At 38.8% G+C, this 25,932-nt stretch overlaps 2 protein-coding genes across 2 annotated transcripts in view; one reads left to right on the top strand and one right to left on the bottom strand.

Moving 5' to 3' along the window:
• Window positions 1-24: 24 nt before the first annotated feature.
• On the bottom strand, window positions 25-2,857 carry sigmar1 (sigma non-opioid intracellular receptor 1). The gene is made up of 4 exons (XM_053475914.1): window positions 2,565-2,857; window positions 1,326-1,526; window positions 963-1,055; window positions 25-619 (listed from the first exon to the last, which is right to left on the bottom strand). The coding sequence occupies exons 1-4, from the start codon at window positions 2,707-2,709 to the stop codon at window positions 390-392; spliced, it is 669 nt and encodes a 222-aa protein (XP_053331889.1). The 5' UTR covers window positions 2,710-2,857; the 3' UTR covers window positions 25-389.
• A 332-nt stretch (window positions 2,858-3,189) lies between these two features.
• The window catches only part of galt (galactose-1-phosphate uridylyltransferase), a 115,715-nt gene continuing 92,972 nt past the window's right edge, over window positions 3,190-25,932 (top strand). The window contains exons 1-6 of the mRNA XM_053515595.1: window positions 3,190-3,355; window positions 5,561-5,730; window positions 8,258-8,333; window positions 9,195-9,243; window positions 13,024-13,153; window positions 15,328-15,384. Of these exons, the coding sequence (XP_053371570.1) occupies window positions 3,310-3,355; window positions 5,561-5,730; window positions 8,258-8,333; window positions 9,195-9,243; window positions 13,024-13,153; window positions 15,328-15,384 (528 nt within the window). The 5' untranslated portion in view covers window positions 3,190-3,309. The remainder of the gene's footprint in view (window positions 3,356-5,560; window positions 5,731-8,257; window positions 8,334-9,194; window positions 9,244-13,023; window positions 13,154-15,327; window positions 15,385-25,932) is intronic.

Raw genomic sequence — 25,932 nt, 5'->3', positions numbered from 1 at the left:
TTAAAACATATAAGTAACAGCACAGAATGGAACAAAGTTTTATTGTGGAGGAAAGCTGGACAGAAATGATTTGCAGTAAACAATTAACACATCATTCTGGTGACAGCAACACCTATGTATAAGATCTTCACAGTCTAAAGTGCTCATTGAGGTATTGCAAGTAATGAACTGGACATTTCATGTTTTTTTTAACATACAATGAATAACAATTAAGACTTTTTTCCTCACAATAGGATAATCAAATACTCTAGATGTCACCTATGTTATAAGAAGCATCTCACTTTTCTCTGTTAGTATTTGCCTGAGAAAGTCCGAACCATAAGCTCAGTCTGTTACAGGATACCACTGAAGTACAGTAGTACAACGCAACACGAAGATCACTCCAGGCTTTAGAAGACGCCTGCTTCAGTCAGGAAAGTGTTGGCCTCCAGGAGCAGACACTTCATGTATACACGAAAGGTGTAAAAAAGCGTTACAAAGTCCTGTGTGCTGAAGATTGTGTCTGCTAGTGCAAAACCCAGCGTGGATGGAATAAATCCTCTGCCGTATTCCACCATCCAGGTCCCAGAGGTCCACTGCACCGAGGTCGCCTCGCCCACCGAGTGCACGATCGTGTCCCCTGACAAAGGCAAAAAGCGATTGCACAACAAGATGGTTAAGATTAGGTCTTATGAGAATGGGGCATTTTGAGAAGTAAGTAAGTTAACATGAGGTAAGAGAATAATCCAGAGTTTTTCTGTTTACTCCTTTGTGATGCATGTTAGACAAAAATTGTGGCATATAAATAATTAATGAAATTAATAAATATATTTTTTAATGCTTTTAAATTAGTTTTTTGCATAGGAAAACATGTTTAATTTTCTGTATGTTCCAGTTGGGCTAAATAAATGTTTAGGTTAAAAATGCTCTTTAAAAGGTGTTGTCAAATGCATAATTTTAAATATTTCTAATTTTTCTCATACCTGGGTAGTAAGTCTCACTTTTAGTAGTTCCTTCTTTCCATTGCCGGAAAGTCCCAGAAATAATGGTGTCCGATATCTCAGCCCAATAACGCCCTAAAGAAGAAAAAAAAAGATACTGTTTTAAAGCAGATCAGCAGATCCTATAAGCCTCAGCAAAGGTTTTGCGTTCTTAATGGAGAAACTGTTCAACAGTATGGATTTTATGCTTTGACAATGCACTTGAACACAGCCCAAAAGGCAACCAATGAGATAACTTCTTGTATACAACATAACAAGAAGCAATTTGCTTCGTATTGAAGGAATGGAGGAGAAATAACACTGAGGTTAGGAATGACCACGCTGCTCTTGGGCACAAATACTCACCTGAGTGTCCGCTTGTGTCCACGGCGGTCCCGAATAGCAGCACGTACTCGGTGAGGGAGGCGTGGAGCAAACACATGGAGCCCATCCAACCCCCGGCATTTACAAACACCCACTGCAGATCCTCGTCAGGCAGGATGTGGCCCGAGTAGCGCTTCCGCAACTCCACCACAACTTTAGAGAAGGCTTGCTCAGGATCCTGACCTAAACACATATCATACAGATAAACATATATAGATAAAGAAGTTGGACAGATCTGGGGTGTTCATATTCAAGATGGGTCTAACCTGGCCACACATAAGACTCACTGGGGCTTCCTCCCACGTCCAAAAAACATCACGTGTCGACTGACTATGTTGAACTCTGCATTTAAGTATTAATGTCTGCCGATGAATCAGCGTCCCATTACATTTAACGCATTTAGCAGATGCCCTTAACCAGAGCGACTTTTTTACATCTGTGCAGTTAAGGATTATGGGCACAGTGGCAACTCGAAGACCCTAAATACGAAAAAAGAAAAAGACGATGAGCATGCTCTTGATCTCAAGCTGCAGACCTGCCTCGCCTTTTCTGGTCGTGAAGATTATGGGCTCCAACACTGTGAAGACTGCTTCATCTCAGGGGCATACCCGTACACCTAAGTTTCACCAACGGCATACTTCTTGGCAGACACTGACACAATATTTCTTCGGCTTCTGGGTCAGCAGCCTGGCGATAAACTTGGCGGCAACACGGCACATGTTCATATCACACGTGAGGATCTTGGACTGTTCTGTATGACACACCGATAATGGCACTGAACTCGTTGAAGGTTTTTTCTGGTCTTTCATCATCTTCCAGTGATATTCTTCCACTCTTGAAGCCTGCATGCCACTCAAAACACCTCGAACGACTCATTGCAGCATCACCGTAAACTTGCTGAAATATGTCAATTACTTATCTTGGTCTATTTTTTTTTTTTACAATCACAAAAACCTGCCATTCTAACAGGAGGGTGTAGAATTTTCATAGCCACTGTATATCCTATCTGTCATAAGAAGTGATCAGAGCAGCAAGCTTGTCAAATGACCTTTTGACTGAGGCTGGAGATCAAGTAGCCACATCTGTGCTCAAGTTCCAATCTGAGTATAGAAACACATGGCACATACTGTAGCTAGACGCATACAGTACACTTCAGGATCACAACACAGCCTTGTAACTTACTTTTTATACCCCAGGCATTTCCATCTCATCTCAACTCACCTGCGTACTGTTTGGCCAGTTTGGCGACGTCCTCTTTCGTAAACACATACTGTTTACTGGCTAACCAGTACTGTACATACTGTAGGACTAACACCAACACTCCCACAAACACCACGAATTTCAGGAACGACCTCGTTATAAACATTATGTCGGAACCGATTACCTGCACTTAAACACATACAAACAAAAACTACTAGGTAAAAAAAACAACAACACCTAACACTCTTGCTTCATTCAAACTCTTTCAGACAACTGAGCTAGCTAACAGGCTAGCATGCATGGTAAACCAGTGCACTCGGTTGCCATGACCTGATGAGCTTATCGATTTCGACCAATCAGAAGTCGCCGTAAAAACCTCTCATCCAATGAAATAAAAGACCTGAACTAGGAAGCGAGTTGTCCCGGTGCATTTCTGAACAACTACACGGCGCTTGACTTGCGCATTCTAAGACAACTTTGTATTTATTTATTCAGTACCGATAAAAGTGTAAAAAGAAGGAGTCCTATAACATGACTTTTTTTTAAAAAATAAAAAATATTTTTTCATTGTTTAATATAGAATTACTTAAGTAAAATGTCGTAGTAGTTATCCACAGTGTTGCGCAAAATGAACGGAAAAGCGCTCACTCGAAAAGCAACTTCCCTCCTACCTGCTGAGGTTTAAATGAACACAGATAGCGTTAGTGTTAATGTCAGCTAGCGAATGACACTTTGTTTCAGCTTCTTTTATACTCTTTAGGTTGCCATGGAGATCACGGAGCCTGCAAGCAAAATGCAGTTTGATCCCAGAGGTAACTGATATAAGTTATGTTCCCATGCAAGACCCTTGTTTGTTTTTTTCTTTTTTGTCGTGTCCACACTTATGAAGTTTGAATAGAGAATCGTTATTCTGCATTTAACTGTCATTCTTTTTACAGAACACAAAAAATGTTTTTTTGAGCAAACACACACACACACAAGCGCGCGCACACGCACACACACAGAGTACACATATCGGATCATCTCGTGACAAGTCAGCTGACTAAACTTTTCCAGATTTGGACTAAATATATAATGTAATTGATCATACTCTTGCTTTTTTTTTTTTTTTTTTCTCAGTAATCCAAACTGCCCATTTCCCCTTCAATAACAGTGTAAATTAACCCCCTTTTCACCAAAAACCGTGGAGTGCATAACATGAAAATCATCAAATTTACCATTTCTTTGGATTTACTAGATTAATATTTCAATGAGTGTTTAAAAACATTTAACTGCTAATCTTTATTTTGATTCTTTGAGAGAAAAAAAACAAAAAAACAAAACAAAGCCGAACACATCTTTTAAGTTGTTTTGTTTAGGATTTTTGTGTTATTAAGCACAACAGCGACACCAGTGGTCACAAGAAAAACTTACAAAGTGGAATGAAGCATTGAAAAGGAAGGCTTGGACTGATTCTTTTTTAGCCCATACTGCAGATTGAGTCAGACAGTGAAAGTTCCGTCCTGTTACGAGGTGGTATCAAAACGTTTAGAGATTTGCCGGCCATAGATCTGGTCGATTTCATCATACATCCTCCCTCAGATGCTTTAAAACCAGGCAGTAGAATTTACTATTGACGGCCTGCCCCCTGGAAATGAAATCTCAATGGACAATGTCGCAAAATTCTAATTCGAAGCCCTGAGTCAAAAGTCAAAATAAGCATACACTTGGTCAAGCTGCTGACCGGCCTCGCCGCTTCCGGTTGTGGAGATGATGACCTCTTCCTATTGCTTCGTCTCAGGGTCGTACTCATATACCCAAGTTTCGTCACCGGTAATAATCGTCGACATGATGGACAGATCATCCATGAAGAATTAAGAAGTGAGACTTGGGCTGATTTCTTTCTAGCCCTAGTGCAGGTTGAGTCAGAGAGTGATAGTCCTGTCCTGTTATTATTCAGAGTAAAATCTTATGTCCACATAGGTGATATACGTAGGCAGTGGTAGCTTAGTGCTTAATATGTTGGACCACAGTAGGTCAGAAGGGCACAGGTTCAATCCCCAGTACCACCAAGCTGCTACTACTGGGCAGTTTAGGAATACTGTTAACCCTGACCTGCTAAGATGTATGATTAAAATCTGTATAATAATAATAATATATATAATAATAATATTTATAATAATAATAAAAAAGAAAACATGAGGGTCTTTCACATTTGAAGGTACATGTGAAGTTGAATATGGTGACTTATTTATTCCATCATCTTTTTCTTTCTTTCTTTCTTTTTTTTTTTTTTTTTACCCCAAAACACTTTTAAAAATACTGTACATCTTGACAACTTAGAATATATAAAAAAAGGATAAGAAACATTTGACCCAACAATATAGGTGAGCCGAGGGCTGCTATCAAAGCAACCTGGTTTTTAATAATGCCTCAGCAGTGCTACAATCTGATCACCTCCATGCCATGCTGCATTGATGCAGTATATTCATGCTAAAGGGCCCCCTAACCAAGTACTGAGTGCATACATTAACATGATTTTTCAGAATTTTTGTATTGTAAAGCCTTTTTTGATTGATAATAGGGAATATTCTAGTAATATAAGATGCTGGATTTTTTTTTATTTCACAAGCTGTTAGCTGTAATCTTTAAAATAATTTAAGAAAGAAAGGCTTAAAATGTTTCCCTTTATATGTTATGAATCTAGAATATAAGAGTTAAAACTTGAGTTTAAATTATGAAAGAAAATAAACTTTTTCACAAAATTTACAATTTTTCGAGATGCACTGTAGTACATGTAATATAGAATGATAAATAACTGAACTGTAAATTTAGCACTTTCTGATTGCTGTGTTTGTTATTTAGATTTAATTATGTCATAGACTCAGCAGAGCATTATGATCTTAAAAGGCATGTGTGTGTGTATTTTTAATAATTTTGCCCAACGTCATACTTGTTACACACATGGCATCATGACCAGCCATCACTGGTTGTGACTCTATTTCCATTACCCACTCTTTTATGACTTCTTGTCTCAGAACACCAGCATATGAGGTACAACCCGCTGCGGGATTCTTGGGTCTTGGTCTCTGCCCATCGGATGAAACGGCCATGGAAAGGCCAGGTGGAGAAGGTGCAGGAGGACAACGTCCCTCGTCATGACCCCACCAATCCCCTCTGTCCCATGAGCACCAGAGCCAATGGGGAGGTGAGATCATCATAAACCATTCTGGCATATGACTGTTAAAAAAGGTGATACATTATATAGTCACAATCTGGCATGTGCTTTAAACAGCAGAAGTTTATTTTATTATTTTAGCTAAGCTTCTATTTATTTAGATTTTATGGCAGCTTTTATTCTTGTTTCATGGCTTGCATATGTATTTACTTTCTTCTTGAACGTTTCACAAATTCAGTGGATTTAACATAGATTTCATTAGCAGTATATCTTATGAATGTACACAAAACAGTCTATTGAAACTGAACAATTGGTTACTGTATGAGATTGAGTCGAAAACATTGTGGTTATATTCAAAGTCCTGTTGGTGTCTTATTAGCGCTTTCCGTTCAAAGCTACTGTCTCCCCAGTCACTGCTGTGCAATATGTAAACGTGTTACATTAGTTTATTTGTAACAGCGGTGCGTGCAAAAATAGATGTCCTACTTGTGATTTGCGTGAAAGAAGAGCAGCATGAAGTGATTTGTTTTTTTTTGTGGTCCATGGGTGTACCTAGTGCCATTATTTATTGAAGACTATGCGTATGGAGAAGGTGTTTGGATATCGGCAAAAAAAAAAAAAAAAAATACTCCAAGGAAGGTGAAAATTACTTAAAGAGAATCATTAGTGGTGACAAGACATAGATTCGTCACTATGAATCTAAGAAAAAGTCAACCGTCAGCCGGAAATTTGATGCTTACAGTTTTCTGGGATTTTCAAGGGCCAGTATTGAAACATTATCAGGAAAAAGGTTCAACAATCAACAGTGCTCATTAGAGTGAGATGCTAATTTGAGTTGAAGCCTAAACTTTAACGGGTTAATGCAGAGGATTGATATCCGAGGGCGTCGTAATCTTGCATGATGCACTCTGCAAAAACTTTGTTTTAAGGTGTTGAGGAGCACCTGCCCTATATTCCCATTATACTTTCTACTTCTACATAATAAAACTGTTATGATTCAATAAAATAATGAAAATGAATAGAATTGAATATGTATTTCAAGTAGATTTTGAAACATTACATATGCAATACTTGTATGTTTTAGATGCAATCCCTCTTACTTCTGCAATTATACCACAGACCACAAGGGGTCTCAGGTTTCTCTGGCAGTTACAATGTATTGTGAAATATTATTAAAATGTTCCTGCTATCTTTCTTGTCTACTTACAGCAGCTGAAAACACACACGTCAGAGAGCGCTATTTTGTTTTGTACCTGTCAAATTCTTATGCACTGTAGATAACACATTCTGCACAATGAAACTGATTAGGTTTGCTAGTGATGTATAAATATAGACTTGACTGAAACTGTTAATTATGTTTTAAAATAAGGTTTTAAAAAATGTCACATTCATGAACACTATAGACTCTGGGGTCTAATCTTTTAATTGAGAATTCTATCCCGGTCAGGGTCCCACTGAATAAAGGAACAATCCTGGTAATTTAACACTGCATGTGAGACAGGGATACACCTCAGATGAGATACACAGTTTGTGTTTAAAAGGTTAAAGAGTCTTGCATATGAAACCTTGTTGGTTAAAGCACTACAGATGTGAGTAAAGTACTTCAGTTATTTTCGCTTTATGTACAGCACGTTTAAAGTGCTAGAAATGCAGGTTATTATATCCATATTGAGCTTTTCCTCTCCATTGCCTGCTGCGTCTGTGTCGCTTTATAAAAACTTCTGCTACCTGAGCAGTTTTTGGAGTCTTCTTATGAAAGTTTAGCCATAAGCGTTGTGGGAACTTTTATTGAAGCGTTTAAAAAAAAAAAGGAAACTGCTGAGAAAACTGATGTTTTTGCATTCATTATAAAAATGTCCTCTAAGCAAGGAAATAATGATCTCTCTTTTCCTTTCTTTACTCTCTCCTGTGAATAGTTTTTTAAAAGGTGTAGATGTTTTTGTTCGACTCTTCTCTCATCTTCCATGCAATATATTTACTTTTGGTGATCACATGGGTGGCACAGTGGCTTAGCGGATAGCACTTTGATTGGGTTTGATTCCTGCCTCGGGTTTGTTTAGATGGAGTTTGCATGTTCTCCAAATTGGGTTAATTGGTGTTTCCAAATTGCCCTCATCCTCTAAGTCTCTTGGGCAGCGGTAGCTCAGTGGTTAAGGAGTTGGACTACTGATTGGGAGGTTGAAAACCCCAAAACTACCAAGTTCTCACTGTTGGGCCCTTGAGCAAGGCCCTTAACCTTCAACTACTCAGATGTGTAATGACAAAAATGTCAGTCGCTGTGGATAAGAGCGTCTGCCAAATGCCGTAAATGTAATGTAAATGGATATGCTCCAGGCCCCCCGCAACCCTGTATACATGATATAACGGTATAGATAAGGAGTTACAGTAATGATCACATGCAACTCATTACTGTAACTTTTGAAATTCAATCACAGTCTATATTAATGTTTACTGATATATATATATATATATATATATATATATATATATATATATATATATATATATATATATATATATTTTTTTTTTAAATATTTTTTTATATCCTTCCATTCAGGTGAATCCTGATTATGACAGCACGTTCCTGTTTGATAATGATTTCCCTGCGCTGCAGCCGGACGCACCAGATCCTGGTAAAGTGTTTGCTGTGTTAGTTTCGTGATCAGGGATATCACGAGCGAGCTGTAGGACATGACAGAGAATCAATACGTAATTAGGGTAACGCTAGTATCATACTGTAAATATGGTAATACCTTATAACCCCCCCTCCTCACATTGTAGCAGCGTTTCTTCACCTGATTGTTATGTTAACAAAAAGTCCTTACAAAAAAAGTGTATCCTTTATACACTAAATAAAACTGTAAAGTTGGCGTGTCTATAAAATATTTAAAAGAGACGTAAGATGTAAGAGGAACACATCAAGATGGTTTGGGGATTTTTTTGTTTGTCTGTTTGTCTTTGTTTGTGCACGCATCACTTAAAAACTAATGAACGAATTTTAAAGGGGTTTTCACAGGTGTATTTGGCCGAGCTTGAGGTAACATATAGGGTTTGTTTCATTGCATTGCCACGGGAAGAGAAGACATGCTGCTTTGAACTTTAAATGAAAAATGCCCTTATATCATAAAAAAAATCAAGCTTGTAGGAAAATCATTAGTTCAAAAATTTTACAAATAGAGCAGTACATTTTTTTTACACACGCTTATGAGTGTGCAACTGACATCTCCTAAATAAACGCAATCTCACATCTTCATTTCGTGCAATTCACAGTAACATAAAAACAACAAAATTTTTTAAAATTTCAACCTAAAATTCATTATCAGTTTATGTGGATCGTTAACAATGATAAGTCTCCTTGCAAAATTGTTACGATGGAAACAATAGCTACTGTTACCTTGCAGCACTTTACACTTGGTGTAGTAGTATACTGTACATCATTTATAAATAAGTTTCATTTGTGTTGTGTTGTGTGTGTGTGTGTGTGTGTTAAACAGGGTCAGACCATCATCCTTTGTTCCAGACCAAACCTGCAAGAGGTGTTTGGTGAGAAAGCTTCTGTTTTACATGCAAACACTAAATAATGATATTGGTAAAAATATATATTGGTATGTAATATTAATCTACTGCTTTTACTCCAGTAACATATATGTCCAACATAAACAGTCCACACACGCCTGTTTGAATTGCAGGTTTTTCTAATGCAAAACAGACATCAAAGACAAATATTTTTTTTAACAAATTGAGTCAAACTATAGGACTTGTGATAAACTTTCTGGTGAATGAAAGCATAAAACTGATCGACATTAACAGAAGACTTTATGTACAGTACTAGGTACTGTGGTGAGACTGTGGCAGCGGTAAAACATTTTCAAGTGGAACGCCTGACGGAGAACTCATCACCAACTTGCGGAAGAGACGCGTGTCTGTTTGTGGGAACCGCACACACAGTCATAAACCAACACCACTTGTACATTGCAGGAACGCCTGGGAGTTAAAGCCAAATCCCCTGTACAGCCCTGATTTTGCTTCATGGCATTGACACATGTTTGCGGCATTAAAGGAGTTTCTGGGAGGCCAGTGTTTCAGATGTGAGACAGGAAGTCTGATAGTGAGAGAACTTTCTACTGTTGGCTGGCTAGTGGGTGAAAATTGGCAGAAGACCAAACTGGGGAGAAAACCCATATCTAGACTGGTTTACTACATTTAGGATAATTGGAAAATTAAATTTTAAAATATCAGAAGTGTTGGAGCAGTGTTACTTCTACAAAATCCTGATGAGGTTAAAATTTTCTTGAAGGTACTTAGAATTTAATGCTGCCTTTAAATTTTTTAAAAAGTAAAACTGAGAGAACTGTCATCTACTGTTGATTATTGTAATGTTCATGATTACTTTATAGTCTACATGCAGTGTTGTGATTCAGTGTTGTTGAATTCTCCGTTCTGATTTATTTTCTCTACATTACATGCTTTTTGGTAAAGTTTGTCCTTTCTCTGGCATAGAATTACAAGCTGGGCTTATGCCAATAAACAGATTAAAACTTGATGTTATTTAATTTGTCCTGCGATGGATTGGCACCCTGTCCAGGGTGTCAGGGTGCTCCATCAGCTATATTTTTCCGCCCCCTGTGCCATCAGATAAAGAAATTTGGCTGTTCTTTACCGCGTACAGAAGTATGTTCATTAGTGCTAAACTTTTTCGCTCGGCTTGTTGATGCTCAGCTTAAAGCGAAAATCCTCACATGTTGTCCGGAGAGGACACACGCAGAAGAGAAAGAGCCAGACTAAATGATTTTGTGTTTTCTAATTTGCAGCAGTGGGGCAAAGAAATCAATAGCGAGAGGTTATAGAGTCATGACTTATAACAGCAGTGTTGTACTTCCTTAATGAGGTGAAACGTGCCTGGTGGTGTTTGTTAGCACACCAGCAAAAGATATGGTTCTGGCTTACTCTGGTTTATTCACACTGGTTTACTTTATGTACTGTAGCATGCCCTGTGCCCTGCAGTGTCCATATATTGTATAGTACAGTTGGGTGACAAATTGAAGGGAGAAAAAAACCCCACTGGCTTTGTTGGTCATTGGGAGGCATCCTGCTTGCTCTCTTTCCCTTTTGTGGTGAAGAATGACTTTATTATATTTTTTAACTGTGCTATTCTGACTTTTATTACTCGAGAAAAGGGACAGAACAAACAACTCTCGGTATGGGTTTATAAAAGATTATACTGTATTATATGTATCGTAATATATTATGTCTTCTTTTTCTAGACTTTTCAAAAGTGTTGAAATCCATATATATCCATATATAATTTTTTTTTTGCAAAACTGTAAATTTTAAATGTAACATAATATACATAGATCAGCCATAGAATTTAAATCTACATAAAAGCTTAACACATTATCATTGATTATTAATGATACATCAGTAAACTGGTGACAGGATTATAGACACCCAAGCTCACCTATGCCCAAAGGGACCAAATGCCAGTCCGCCGGTCCGATCCCGCAGAGAAGCCGATGCAGCATAAAAGCCGGCCACCAAAGAATGATATCAGAACAGCCAGTGCACCAAGTAATGCCAATGTACTGCCAAACCAGTCTCCAAACTCTTTTGATTTAATTGAGCATCCATGGGATATGCTGGACGAACAAGTGAGATCCAAAGAGGGCCCACCCTGCACAGCACAAACTACCCAAGGGATCTGCTGCTTATGTTCTGGTGCCAGACACCACAGCAGAACCCCAGAGGCCCTGCGGAGCCACACCCTGATGAGCCAGAGTGACACTAGTGACACAAGGGGAACATACAAATTACTGGACATGATGTTTTGCGTTAAAATGTTATGGATGTTCCTAAGGCATCTTGATATGTAGGTTTGCAAGCGATGGTCAGTGATGTAATAAAAGATAAATGTGTCTTATATATATATATATATATATATATATATATATATATATATATATATATATATATATATATATATATAAAAACTTTTTTAAATTAATTATTAAACAATAAGAAGAACATCCAGTTAGCTTTTTCCTGTCAGTATGTAGTTACATTTTATATGAAAAGGGAAAGAAAGATGCCATTACAAAATTCTTGATATCTCAGAAAAGCTTATTGTGATATTATAGTTATTTAACCTGTTTTAAGACGTTTTCACTCATTTCAATCTTTAAAAGTTCTAATTCTATTGGGAAATTATTCTAGATCAGATTTTTCCTAATAAAGCAAGATTATGTCAAGCTTAAAAATAATAAATAATAAAATCTAGGAATGGGTTTAATAATCGTGTATTTGGGTGATTTTAATGATAAATTTAGAAATCCTAGATAAATTTCACTATTTTGAAGAAAGTTATATTTGTTGTTGTAAGGTATATTTTTGCTGCAGATTTGGTGGATAAGTGGTTTTAGGTTTCATTCTGCAGTAAGTTATATGACGCCAAACATACAGTATTAAATGTTGTTTACGCTCAAACTTCGCTTTTTTTTTTACCGTCACTAGGTGGTGCTGTGAGTCTGCCAAACCTCCAGTGTCCACTGTTTTGATTTGTAAACCAATATCCCTTTTATTCAGCCACAACCAAAGTTAAAACTTCGCCAGCTTTCTGTTTGATTAATCTCGTCAGCTGAAATTACACGCTGTGTGTCTCTTTACATCAGTCTGAACCGTTCAGTCTCCGGAGGCTCCTCCGAATCAGATGTGTGCTGGAAGCCAATTAGTGCCTCAGCCTGAGTGTGCTAGTGCAGCAAAGCCTCCTGTGGCCTGCCCTGTATCTTCCATACAAAGCTCGTGTTGTTTTGCCAACTTTTGGTCCTGAATACAAAGTTTAAGGAGCAGAGAAGACGTGTGCAATTTGTGCAGTGGAGGACAGTTGGTCTCCTTGTATGGATGTCCTGCGAAATAATGAGACATATACCACAATGGACCTTGTTTTTCAATCTTTTGGAACTGAAACTTTCTGTCAAATTTGCAAAGTTTTTTTCTGTATAAATTCCAATCAGCGATAATCCCTTACAGGTTTAGGATTTGCCGCAATACTTGAAGGTGAATCGCTCAGAGCTGAAAATAGAGACTTAATACTGAAAGATTGCCTCCTTATTGTAGAATCTGCAAAATTTTCTAGTAATGCAGCTCAGCCACTGCAGCGGTCCGTCTACCATAGACACACACTAACTCATTTGTCTTTAATAGGGTGCCATTTCTTTTTGCTTTAATCGACTAGGTTTCTGTTAAAGATAAAAATGACCTGATGTTTTAAGAAATATTACTGATCTCTCTCTCTCCCCCCCCCTCTCTCTCTCTCTCTCTCTCTCTCAGTAAGGTCATGTGTTTCCATCCGTGGTCTGACATCACCCTCCCGTTGATGCAGCCTGAAGAGATCCGCAAGGTGATCGACAAGTGGGCGGAGCTAATTCAGGAGCTGGGTCCCACCTATCCGTGGGTGCAGGTAAGAAACTAGTCCGAAACTCTGTTTATAACAAATGTAATTAGTGCTAATGAACTTGTTGTATACATTAATTTCTGGAGGAAAAACTCTTGAAAAGAAAGTGTTGGATAGGGTACAGGGGGGAATAACATTTAGGCTTAGTAATAGATATACTAAAGTTATTCCATCTTTCCTTCTTCCTTTCTTTCTTCTTTTTTACTTCCTTTGATTTTCCCTCCCTCCCTCGCTTCCTTTATTCATTTTTCCTTCCCTTCCCTTCCATCCTTCCTTCCTCCCTTCTTTCTTTACTTCACCTCTTTCCCTCCCTTCCTTTTTTCTTTTTCCCTTCCCTCCCCTCCTTCCCCTTCCCTCTTTCCTCCCCTTCTACCTTTTTTTCCCTTCCCTTCCCTTCCCTCCCTTTCCTCTTTCCTCCCCTCCCTTCCCTCTCTCCCTTCCTTCCTTCTTTTTCCCTTCCCTCCCCTCCTTCCCCTTCCCTCTTTCCTCCCCTTCTACCTTTTTTCCCTTCCCTTCCCTTCCCTCCCTTTTCTCTTTCCTCCCCTCCCTTCCCTCCCTCCCTTCCTTCCTTCTTTTTCCCTTCCCTTCCCTCCTTCCCTTCTTCCTTCCTTTCTTCTTTCCTTCCTTCTTTTTTTACTTCTCTTTCCTCCTTCCTTCCCTCCCTTCCTTCCTTCTTTTTTCCTTCCCTTCCCTCCTCCCTTGCCTCCTTCCCTCCCTTCCTTCCTTCTTTTTTTCTTCTCTTCCCTCCTTCCTTCCTTCCTTCCTTCCTGTTATTTCTTCATCCTTAAACCCAGTCTAGTTTGTAAATAAAGGCTTTAGGGCTCAGCTAATTTGGAAGCCTCTTTAAACTCGGCCATAACAAACAAAAATCAATCAAACCCCTCTCTAGCGTAGCTTTAACTCCTTGTTCCCAGAGCGTTTTCTTTCCTCATTATTAAACACTCTGGGAGTTTTAGCCTTACCCTGAAAACCCTGTTAACATTTGTACTAAAAGTCAGTCACCCTCCAGGGTGCATCTTTGTCATTTCTGTAGCTTTTCTTCTTCCATAACGATCTGTGTTTAAAACAGCCAGGCTGAGCGGGAGACGCCATTAGCCCCGGCTCCCTCCCGCAGACTTCCTCATCTTTACTAATTGGATCAATTGGGAGCTGGCTTCTCAGCGAGGACTTTTCAGGCCCGATCGACGCGCAGCGGTGCGACGTGTTCCTCCGGGCTCCCTCAGCATATTAGAGTCTCCACGGCAAAACGGCCACGCTCTCTGAAGCCTGCCAAAGCTCATAAAACGTCCAGGGTTAAGCTGATTTAGCTTGTGAGGATAAACTAGGAACTAAACATATAGTTGCGGACTGGACGAGGTAGAGCTGTGACTGATATTAGTGCTGCTCGAAGCCATCTTGTTAGGTTGTTCGGTCGTTTTTTTAGAGGCATAAAACGGTAAATTAAAAGCGCAGCGCCTTGTAAAAGTGGTGCAGAAATCACAAAACCATCAATCTCGGCTCTGCAGCTTTTCTGCTCTTTAAATCTGGGCTGCGACGCTCCTACTAAAGATATGCTGATGTGCAAAAATCAAAAATGCAGTGCAGCATGGAGTCAGGATCAACTCATTATTGAAACCTTGACAAGTTGTTAAATGTCAAACCTGTTCATATGTCAGAGCGGTCATTAAGGCACGCTTGACGTTCGTTTGAGACCGGGCGAAACGTCTATAAGATCTCTAAAATCTGTGTTGCGTTCTTCCACTTTTTCAAGAGCTCCTCGATTGCCGTCTGTACTCTGCTCCTGCTCCTGGCGGTTCAGATAAGGCCGGCGGTTATCTCCTCTTCGCTAAAGGCGTCAGAGCATGCGCTTTGTCTTGCTGCCTAGATTTACAGACTTTAACTTGAGACAAGTCAATATTTATCAAGTGCACTAGACAAGAGGCAGATCCTACACAAGTCCTTTAATATCTCCCTTGAGGGAAGTCTCGGAAGTCTTAAAACTCTGCACGACAGGAGACAGGAGGGTTCGCTCTGTGCCACTGCAGTCTGACCTGACATATTTGTGTGTTCCTGTGTAGTTTGTGTGCAGTGTACATCCAGAATGTCAGTTTCGTACACCACACACACACACACGCACACACACAACTCTACTTTTTAATTAAATGTCAGTGTCCTTTCTTTTTTCCCTCTCTGCCGTTTAGATCTTCGAGAATAAAGGAGCCATGATGGGCTGCTCCAACCCTCATCCACACTGTCAGGTATGATGCTTTGTTTTTTTAGCTCTGTACCAATTAGTCCTAACTCTGAAAGAAAGATATGCAAGGTTTCTTTAATCTGTGGATAAAGATGTGGCCAGTGCACTCGCCAGCCTCCTTTAATAGGTTTTAATAGGTTTTTTTTCCCCCGTCACCTCGTACCTTGCGGTGTGCTAAGTTAAGCGTGTGAGCGCCAATTAAAAAGCGCCAACGATTTCATACCATCCGTTTCTTCTGTCACTTTAAAGGTCTAATAAATAGCATCACTTTTCTTTCCTAATTTTCTCATCTCCGCAAACCAAGCACACTTTTCTTCCTCTCTCCCCGGCACAGCACAACACCTACTGTAAAGTGGTTTGGAGGATAAAAAAAAAAAAAAAAAGCAAGCCCACTAGGGGGCACTATAGGATCTTGTTTGTCCTCATTGACCAAACCATCCTCAGCAGCCACCTGTTTTTATCTTTCATGGAAAACCATGCCGTACATTAATACTCTCATGGTATGCCCTGCATCCATTAAGATTGAGAAATGAGCGTACTCTTGACCTCGGTTCTATTGCTTATCGAAATTCTTTATGTAAAATGTCCTTATGGCTTAAATAAGCCTTAGACCATATATACCACCACACATGCCAAAACCTAGACAGGTAAACAATGTACATTACAGAAATGACCTCTCCAGTGGCACTCTCCCATAGACATCCATTTATTTTAAAGGATTTTCGTTTTCTTTTTTATATGTAACAGAACTTACAGCATTCGTTCATGTCAGCAGGGAGCCACTCCCGATTTTCTGCACACTGCACAAGATGAACCCTTTGCTGAAATCTATAAAAGACAGCAATGGTAATGTGTTCTCTCTATGCAGATCTTGAGATGACGAACACTAGGTCACGTAGCTCCCCTCTGAGTTTCACATCATCCTATAATCCTGTAATCCGTCCTTTTATTAGTGGCTTTTAGTCGAGGTTTTAATAAAATCTTTTAGCCCCAACAGTCTTTGGTCTGCTTCTGGTGAGCATGTCACATTATGCATTCTAAGACTGTTGATCTTCTTTTTCGTAATACAACAAAACATTCAGTACTATGCAAAAGTCTTGAGCCTCGCCTCATTTCTTCATATTAAATAAAATTGAATGATTTAGATAAAAAATCTGGGAACAGATGTTCTGGATAGTGCCTAAAGATACTAATAATTTAAAAATGACTTGTTAATGTTATAACCTCAGCAGCAACCTCATTTCCCCTCTCGTCCGTTCTACTCACTCAGCATTCAGCATCGGGAGTATAATAATAATAATCGGTCATCATCTGCACCTGTTTCTCACTGGTTTATGCCTAAAGCTTTATTTTTTTTCCTTTTTTATGCTTGAATGGTTCATAGGTCAGTGTGTGGCTTAACAAACAAAGAACAAAAACAGACAAAAACTTGCTAGAAACAAGAGGCTTCAGAGAAGACTCCTGGAGAAGTATTACATTAAAATATATGAGAAAGTCTGTTTCTTACTTTCACAGTAAAATATAAAGAGGAGTGGACGTCAATGTGAAATATACAGTACACTTGTGTTTCCTTTTTTGCATATTATAATATAAATGCTATTTATATTTATGATCTGGTATTAATTAAAAGTAACTGAAAATGCAGAATCAGATTCCATTTACTAAGTGATGTATGTACAGTACAATATGGTACACATCAGACTTTAGTAAAAATGAACTTTGTCATGTCCGTTAACTTCATGCTTATGACATGTAACATGACCAAGGCTTGGAATCCATGTCCAGTCAGCACGGGACACGACAATGATTAACCGCTTGTGATTTATGGCTATAAATAAGCCAGTCTAAAGCGGCTTCACATTAACACATTAGACTAGCGCGACAGAACAGAAAAGACATGTTAGGTGAGGGATAAACACATACTTCTCTATTTAGTCATCTCTAAACAATGTGTTTTTGTCTTTGACTTTATTTTTGAACGAGCCGTGTTGACAGTTTGCTTATCTGACCAGACAGGGTGACCGAAATGACAAATTTATGAAAAGTCTTTTCCTCCCCTGTTATTTAAATTTAGAGAAGGTACACGCCAGAGACCTGCTCAGTAGACCGATTTGGCGAGAATAAAATCTATCTATGTGGCTGGAAATTTTTGCGGCCGCTAGATATCTCATCCCACATTCCTTTCCCTTCTGAGCCCCAATAGCCTCCCAATAACCACACCATATTTTTTTGTGATGCAGTTTCCCTGGCAACAGCTTATCTATACATCATGATCTCTCAATGACTCGACCCTGGCATCCTACCCGTAGCCGCCTCCCAGACTGCCTGGCATCGAGTCTAGGCATCAGAGTCCAGATTGCATCGAACTCAACCTTAGTCTGACACCCTTCTACTTATAAGTAGAAGGGTGTCATCCTTCGACGATAAGAGCTGCTGGCTCCTGCAGCTCTTATCGTCGACCTGAGCTAAATATAGTTGACAAATCTTCTGGTGTGTGTGTGTGTGTGTGCTCCCCGTTTGCGCAGATAGAAGCTGGGTTTATGTAGGCAACAGTGAAGGTTGCTGACTTTGCCGCTGTGCGCCCTGCTAAGGCTTCAGTGACAGCAACTTCAGTTTGGTAAGGCAGCTGGGATGGTTTTTTGAAGGAGAAAGAGAGAATCTGACAGAAAAAGAGGCAACGAATAGACAGAGGCTGTGGAGGCGAGTGAGGAATAAAGCGGGAAGGAAGCAGACAGGCAGGGAAAAAGGGAGAGAAATGCAGAGAACAGGCTTACATCAGGCTGTCTGTGCTGATACAGTGCCTTCGACACTACCCTTATCTTCTATAAGCATACCTTCATGTGCGTGCACATTTGTGGATGTCTGTGCATGCATGCATGTGTGCGTGTGTGTGTGTGTGTGTGTGTGTGTGTGTGTGTGCTGTCACAAATTTCAATCCGGTCACAGAAGTCAACCTGAGGCACATCTGCCTTCTCAAAAGGGTTGTAATGGATGTATTAGGATGCACAGCGCACAACTTTTTAAGCTGCTTTACGAGCTAAATGTGCGACTTTACCTTTTCCCAGCTCTCATTTCGCCAGTTTCGGCTTTCCTGCCATATGGACGGAATCATTAATACTGTACCGCCTTGTGAAGTTTGTCAACCTCCGAGCTGTCATTTCAAATCAGAAATTCGTGAGCTCTTCAACTTCATTAGATTTTTTCTAACAAATATTTTATTACACGACTGGCATAGTGGCTTGTGTTTCGTAGTGCTCTGTATCAGTCCTGAACTTGGTTTACTCTCTGTATGGAGTTTTGCATGTTCTCCACACGTCCAGGATTCCTACTGGCTCTCCAGGGGGGTCGCTTCCCTCACTTTTGCCCAGATGTTGATACCTGCTGTGATGAATGTAAAGGTGGCAAGGCTTCTCTCGCCTATATGCAATGCCTTACGTAATTTGGAAACATTTCGGAGGGATGTCTTTCAAACCCTGTCTCACATGCCGAATGACGATCTGGAACCAAACTTCAAAATGGCATCATTGGAGAGGAGGATAAGCATTTAAACCCAGCGAAATGTCCATTATTGCATCTTTTGCATGCCGTCTGGCCAGAAATTCTCTTTTATTTAGTGGAAGGTCACCACGTCACTCACCCATGCCCACTGGCTCAGAGATATTATGTCCTGTTTGTACCTTTAGAAGATTCATTACTCAATCTGCAATACAGGCTTGAACAGATGTGGGCCGCTTTCTTTATCTTTTTTAAAGTCTTAAATTTAATTTATAGTTCACTCAACCTTTTTATTTGATTTGTTTCTTTTTACCTGTGTACTTTTTTTTTCCTGTTTTACAAAACCCACACTTTTTTTCTTCCTCTCTTCTTCTTTTTAAAGCCTGGTGTCAAGCCGTGTACATACAGATAGACGTACATTTTCTGTTCATTTGTTCAAAAAACGTTTTTTAAACATGTTAGGCTGACTTGGAGTTGGGGAAAGGGATGGCTGTGCATCAGGACTTAACAAACGTGTGTCTTTTCCTCAGTGATCCGTCCTGAGAATCTGATATCCTTAAAGCACACACTACATGTTCAAATTGTCCCTGGGCAGGTGGAGGGGCCTGCCTTTAAATCCACTTAGGAATCAAAAGCAGTGGGCTTGTAGTAGCTAACTATAGAGTACAAAGTAAAAAGTCACTGTAACATGTTCATGGTATTAATGATGAACCTGATTTCTATTACACATTTTGTCTAAATAAGGTTGGGTCTATAGCTATCTCTGCTTCTGATTTCAAACACCTGCTACATGATTGGATGTGTCAGGGTGGGAAGGTCAAAGATTTTTAAAGAAGAAGAAGCCCTTATGGTCATCATACAGTATACAAGTGCAACTTGTAAAACGGTCCAATTAGAAAAACTATATATATATTAAGTATTAAGAAAAACAGTAGATAGCAACACACACACACAGACAGACTAAAGGAAAAAGAAAGATATTGGACTTGCGTTCAGTAATTAAATGATAACTGGAGAAACAGAGCTTAACCATGTAAACAAGTCGCTCATTTAAGATAGACGTAGATAAGTAGATAAGTAGGCGGTGGCTGCAGAGACAGATTTTTTTTTTCACCAGCCATGACATATTGCACTCATCATATAGTGAAATCATGATTGGTCTATTTATAATTGCACTGGCACATGTAATTATAAGGTAGCAAGATAATACTTAAGTGCAGTAGGGAAGTAAAAATACTTAAATACTGTACTAGGGTACATGCAGTACATGTCATGTGATGCAGGAATACACCAATGATTGGACACCACTGAATCATGCTAACAGCTAAGAACAGAGCTTAATAGCCTGCTAACACTTAAGAAAAATACTTAATTCCCTGATAATTGTTAAAAATAACACACAAAAAATATTGTTAAATCGTATATAATCAATGTATTATATATAAAACCATGTATATCCAATAAACTTGCAAAATAACCACAACAATAATCACAACACTATGCTGCTAGTTGCTAAAAGCAGAACTCAGTAGCCTACATGCAGCTAAAATCTGAACTCAATATCTTGCTCACAGTGTGAATCTCATGAACTACATCAGTAAAATATTGTTCAGTGTCAAACTGATTCTGTAAAAAACAAAAAACAAACAAACAACAAACATGGCGAGATTTAGAAAATATTTTTAAACTGGATGTGTTTTAATGCTGTGGTAAGAATAACAGAACAGCAGCAAAGAAAGTGTTTCTGTGAAGATTTTATAAAAAGATGTCGATCGTTTTAGAGACCTCTTAAACTTAATTAAACGAATCGTATGAGTGCTTTATAAAACTGTTTCATGCTAACACTGAGCGCTGGCATTAGGACATGAAGTGAGTTAGAACAAAATGGAGGGAAACTAGAATGAAAAGTTGTAATACTGTAATAAATCTTATGTATAATCTCATGTATGGTGGTACATGGTACACTTTGAAGTGCCATAGTATCTAACTTGGTAGTCTATGGTGCCTAGCATGGTAATGTCTGAAGTACCACAGAAGTACTATATACTATAGTATATACTATGGTATACGTCGTAGTTACTTTTCTTATGGGAACCGAACTTAGCTGTTAGCACCTGATCTTTAATCAAGATTAATGAATGTCAGTACATATTAATCAACTTATAACAATACCAATAACAATATAATTCTTGCTGTGATTATTTTTCTATTGCCTTTTCTGCAGTCCTATAGTATTTAAATTATAACAAAAAACTTTTAGTGTGTAGAAGACTGCTTCAGAGTACGTTTCATGTCTGAGAATGTTTTAATTAATTGCGGTAAAATAATCATAGGCAAACTAATCAAACTAATGCAGGCATATCACAAACACAATGGATATCTTTATAATTATCATATCAATGTTATTTCATCCATATATGGTCATGTGTATCCACACTTAAAAAAAAAAAAAAAAACGTCTATATGTTTGCATGGCGGCACTGTGGTGTAGTAGTTGTCTGTCGCCTTGCACCTCCAGGGTCTGGGTTCGATTCCTGGCCAGGTTCGCTTCCTGAATGAAATCCTATCTTTCTTTCTTTATTCACTTTCTTGTAGTTCTTTATTTGTTTTATCTGTTTTTCCTTTTCTTCCTATTATTTTCCTCCAATCTTCCTTCCTTTCTTTCATTCCCTTCAACTATCTCACCAGAACTTCTCTCTTTCTTTCTTTTTTTGTATTCACTTTCTCATACTTGTTAATTTGTTTAATCTGCTTTTCCTTTCCTTTCCTTTCCTTTTCAATACAAATCGAAACAGCTCCTAGGTATTGTCATAATATTGCATCTCATCGGGTGCTCCCTGGTGTTTCCCGTCCCTAGTACTCTCAGTAACAACAAAATATTGTCGTTAATTTGCATTTGTGTATTTCTTTTACTGTTATCATCCCTTTCAAACTTTTTTTTAATTGTGCCAAATGTAGTCATTTTTTCATGTATTGTTTATCCATCCCTTTTTTTACAAAAACTTATTTTTTTTTCCCATATCACACATCAGTTTATCCCCAATACCTCTATCATCATCCAGCTTTTCTTGCGTTGTTATCTGTGGAACGTGTGCAAGCTGCTTCTCTTCTTCGCTGCTGTATGGCACTCAGTCTAGCAGCAGCAAGTGAAGTGTGTTTATTAGAATTGTTGTCAGGCGTGCGGTATAAAACTGTCTCTCAAGGCTAAGGTAATAAATAGAGCCAACTAAGTGACTGCGTTCTCTATAAACATACGAGCGGGAGGGAGAAAGATGACGCTCTTCCTCCACTTTGCATTGGTAAATTATTTGAAACGGATGTAAACAGTTTTTAGTGCTTTGTTTGGATTTGGTCTTTGTGCTCCAAGGCTGCAGTTTGTCTGTAGATGCGACTGGAGATGCGACTGGAGATGCGTCAGCGCGCAGTTTATGACTAAAATATATCTTGGGACTAAATGTACGGTAAAAAAAAAAAACAGTTTGAAGCTTGAGATTTTATTACTGTGATTTAGTTACAGGACATCTCAGTTTAATGTAATAGGTTTATAGCTGACCGATTAGCAGCTTTCATTCACACACACACACACGCACACACACACACACTGCACTGTATGCATCGACTCCTCTTACTTATCAACTTCTTTCCTCCTTTTTTACATTTTTTTTTACCTTGCTATTTTTTTTCTTGTTTTATTTACAATGTGTTTTTTTGTAACTTTTTAGACACTTCCTTCCTTCCTTCTTTTTCTTTCTTTCTTTCTTTCTTTCTTTCTTGTACTTCTTAATCTGTTTTTGCTTTCCTTTTATTTTTTTTTTCCTTCCTGCTTTCATGGAATGCAAATCTACATGTGTAAGTGAATGGCAGAACAGGAACAGTGTGCGGAGGTGACAGGTAATCAGAAACGATTCTGGTGTGGATGCAGATCAGAAAGATTTGTTGAGAATAAATGAACAAAGTTTCTATGTGCTAGTTTCTACATCTTTCTCTTTTCATTCATTCTTAATGTCACCGTTTCATTGTTGTAAAACGAGCAGCTGAAAATAACTTTTCACTTACTATGAGATGAACACTATGTGAATAGATAAAAGAAGAGCTGAGGGGGAAAATGCCTGGCTGAAATCACTTAAAAATGCATTAGGCCTAATTCCAAACTGTCCATGTGCAGATCTTTGGTTAGGACAAACACTATGCTTTTTGAAGCGCTATCCAAGCAATAGAGACTCCATGGAGGGCGGAGAGCGGAGCCTCATTTCCTCTGAGTTCAGAAAGCGATGCCGAAGAGGTTTGCACTCCGAGTCCCTCGTCAAAAACCCAGTGAACTGTTGAAACATGGATACGGTCTGCTTCAGCTCAGGTGGAACGTCCATAACCATCCTGTCACACACAGTTTCAGTTTCAGGCTTTGTATGTTTTTTCTGTGTGCTACCTGTTGAGTGTTTGGCAAGGATGTGTGAAGGCAGACGATGGCTGTTTAAAGTAAATGTGGACAACAAGAATGTGCCGTAATCATCATGTGTAGTAACGACACGGGTGTTGATCTGAGAGGAGTATCCCAGCCGTCTCATGTAAAAGCAAAGACACGACTGATCTCTCAGTTGAGGCTCACAGTCATGTCATGGGCTACAATCAGCCTGCGAAGTGAAGCGTTTCATTCATGTTTACATTTCAAAAATAAACATCACTGGTAACACATCATGTTAATACATGCTAGACATATTTAGTAGTTTTTAATACTTTAAACCCCGTAAGCAATTTAGCTGCTTGAGACGAACCAGACAATAAACATTAGTGCCATTGAGTTGATTCGAATTGAAAATCGCAGTCAAACCGAATCAAATCGAATCAATTGCAACTTGGATTTGTAGAATGCATTTTATTACACACGTTTATTCAAATTACTGTTGTATTTTTCTTTAAGTTATTTGCGAATCATGAAAGGTTTCTTTTATTATAATCAGTTAAGACTCAACAATTGACAAGAACTTAAATGTAGAAACTTAAATAACGTAACTCAACCTCAAACAATAAAAATCCTCAATTTTTCAAATTGTGTTTATTTGTTAGCTTGTTCATCCATACGTTATTGTACCCGGAGTACCTGGAAGTAACCCACCAAGCACGGGGAGAACATGCAAACTCCATGCACAAACAAGAACTATTTTTTATTTTTTTCATAAATCCCAGGGTTCTATAAATATAAATATACTTGTACTGCACCTCCGCTCTCAGGTTGGATGTGTATTCCTGTCTGATGGTCCACTGGTTTATTTCAGGAAGTGATATTTTTCTTCTTGCATCGGTTGCATCGGCTGTGCATAAACATACGAGACGGTGTATAAACATGTAACTTTTATGCACCCACTTAAAAAGAACGAGAGCGTTTGAAAGCAGGAACGCGTGATTGACATTCACCGGGCAAACTTTAGCTGATAGCTTTCTAGATGCAGAGTCAATCTGCAGCACATAGCGAGCTCTGAAGCGGGCAGGAGGTAAGTGGACCGCCAAGAACGGGAAAGAAAGATGTCAATCATTCGAGCTCTCCATCGGTGAAAATAAAAATAAAGAAATAAAGAAATAAAGGGATATATTAATATTTGAACCAGTCTTTAATCCAAACTTTGAGTGCCAAATAAAATTTACGTAAATAAATAGATAATGCTAATGAAAAAACAACAAAATAACCATTACAGATTGTGTAACTCTTTTAACATTTAATATTAGATTCTACACAGACGTTCAAGTCAGACTGGGACTTTTGATTGTGCAGAATAGCAGTACAACGAGTGAAAGCTACCTTTAGGTCTCCATATAACCCCCTGCTGCACTAATGCACTTAGAAAGGTAAGTAGAAAGGTAGAAAGTTTTCTCAGTATACTTCACGTCTGAAACGCTGGCCTCCCAGGAACTCCTTTAATAGCCCAAACATATGGAAAGGTCATTACTGTGTGGAGGATGTGGGAGGATGTAACTCCCTGATGAGTTCCTGTAATGTGCAAGTGGTGTTATGTGCACAAGTTGGGGATAAGTATTTATAGATTTTTAAGGATAAGGTGTTCCACCGGGTAAATGTTCACAGAAATGACCGAAGTGCGCTCTGCCATTATTTGAACATATGACCTTCTTTAACACGTTCACACAATTTAAATGTTTTGTTATGGCTATGAGTCTGTGCTTAAAGTAAATATCAATCAGTTTGATGCTTTTATCCACTAGAAATTTCATTACCCGGTCCCGGTTTAACTTGAACGCCCCTCATATTAAGTTCAGCTGAGTTTTTTTTTTTTTTTTTAGGACAGAAGAAGAGAATGTGATGGACCGATGTCTAGCAGGCCACAATGCGGGTTTAAAATCTGACATGCTCTCCAGGGCTTTGAGGCGAGCAAGGGTAGAGTTTGCGATTAGTCCCCCCTCCTTTTTCCTCATCCTCAGCCCTCAAGCCTCCTTTATCACTGCTGACATTCAAATCAGTGGCTGGAATACTGAGAAGCCGGCCATGGCACAACCGCCTCGTCCTTCCTCTCAATCTCACGCAGCCAGCCTCCCTCTGCCTGGCTGAGATTAGCTTTAAAAAATAGACCCAGATAGCAGAGATTGAAGCTGAAAAGTTGTTGCCACAAAAGGATTGTCCTTTTAATTCATTTCCACATTCATTGAATCCTCAGGCAAATGGCGAGGGCATCGCTGTTTTAAAAAAAAAACATTTTTTTGAATCCTTTATTTCCTTTTGTACAGAGAAGTTATGTTTAATGCATTAACGTGGATGGTCTTTTTAAGCTTTTACCTCTGTGCACTTCGCTCATCACGCAGAAAGTCATGCCGTCAATGACCGCGCATAATTAAAGCACTTCACGTGAGCACTTTTGAAAGAGAACAGAAGCCTCATGGTGCCTTTTTTAACATGCCATCACCTTATATTCTGAATCCTTGACGACCCTTCACCTCTTCTCGTCTCAGACGCACTTGTCTACATAACTCCAGGATTTCATTTCCAGTTTTGGCGCGCTATGGGTGTCCTTCCCAAAACTCTCAAAGCTATAGTACTAATATAATATATATA

This window comes from Clarias gariepinus, chromosome 17 (genome assembly GCF_024256425.1).
Source record: "Clarias gariepinus isolate MV-2021 ecotype Netherlands chromosome 17, CGAR_prim_01v2, whole genome shotgun sequence".
Classification (NCBI taxonomy): domain Eukaryota; kingdom Metazoa; phylum Chordata; class Actinopteri; order Siluriformes; family Clariidae; genus Clarias; species Clarias gariepinus.
This window is presented reverse-complemented; position numbering and strand designations above follow the sequence as displayed.

Bases quoted from the DNA above. Each gene is read 5' to 3' on its own strand.
- sigmar1 (XM_053475914.1), bottom strand. From the start codon at position 2,709: ATGTTTATAACGAGGTCGTTCCTGAAATTCGTGGTGTTTGTGGGAGTG. The intron at 1,527-2,564 runs GTGAGTTGAGAT...ATATGTGTTTAG, and splicing joins ACTGGCCAAACAGTACGCAG to GTCAGGATCCTGAGCAAGCC. The intron at 620-962 runs GTATGAGAAAAA...TGCCTTTGTCAG, and splicing joins AAGTGAGACTTACTACCCAG to GGGACACGATCGTGCACTCG.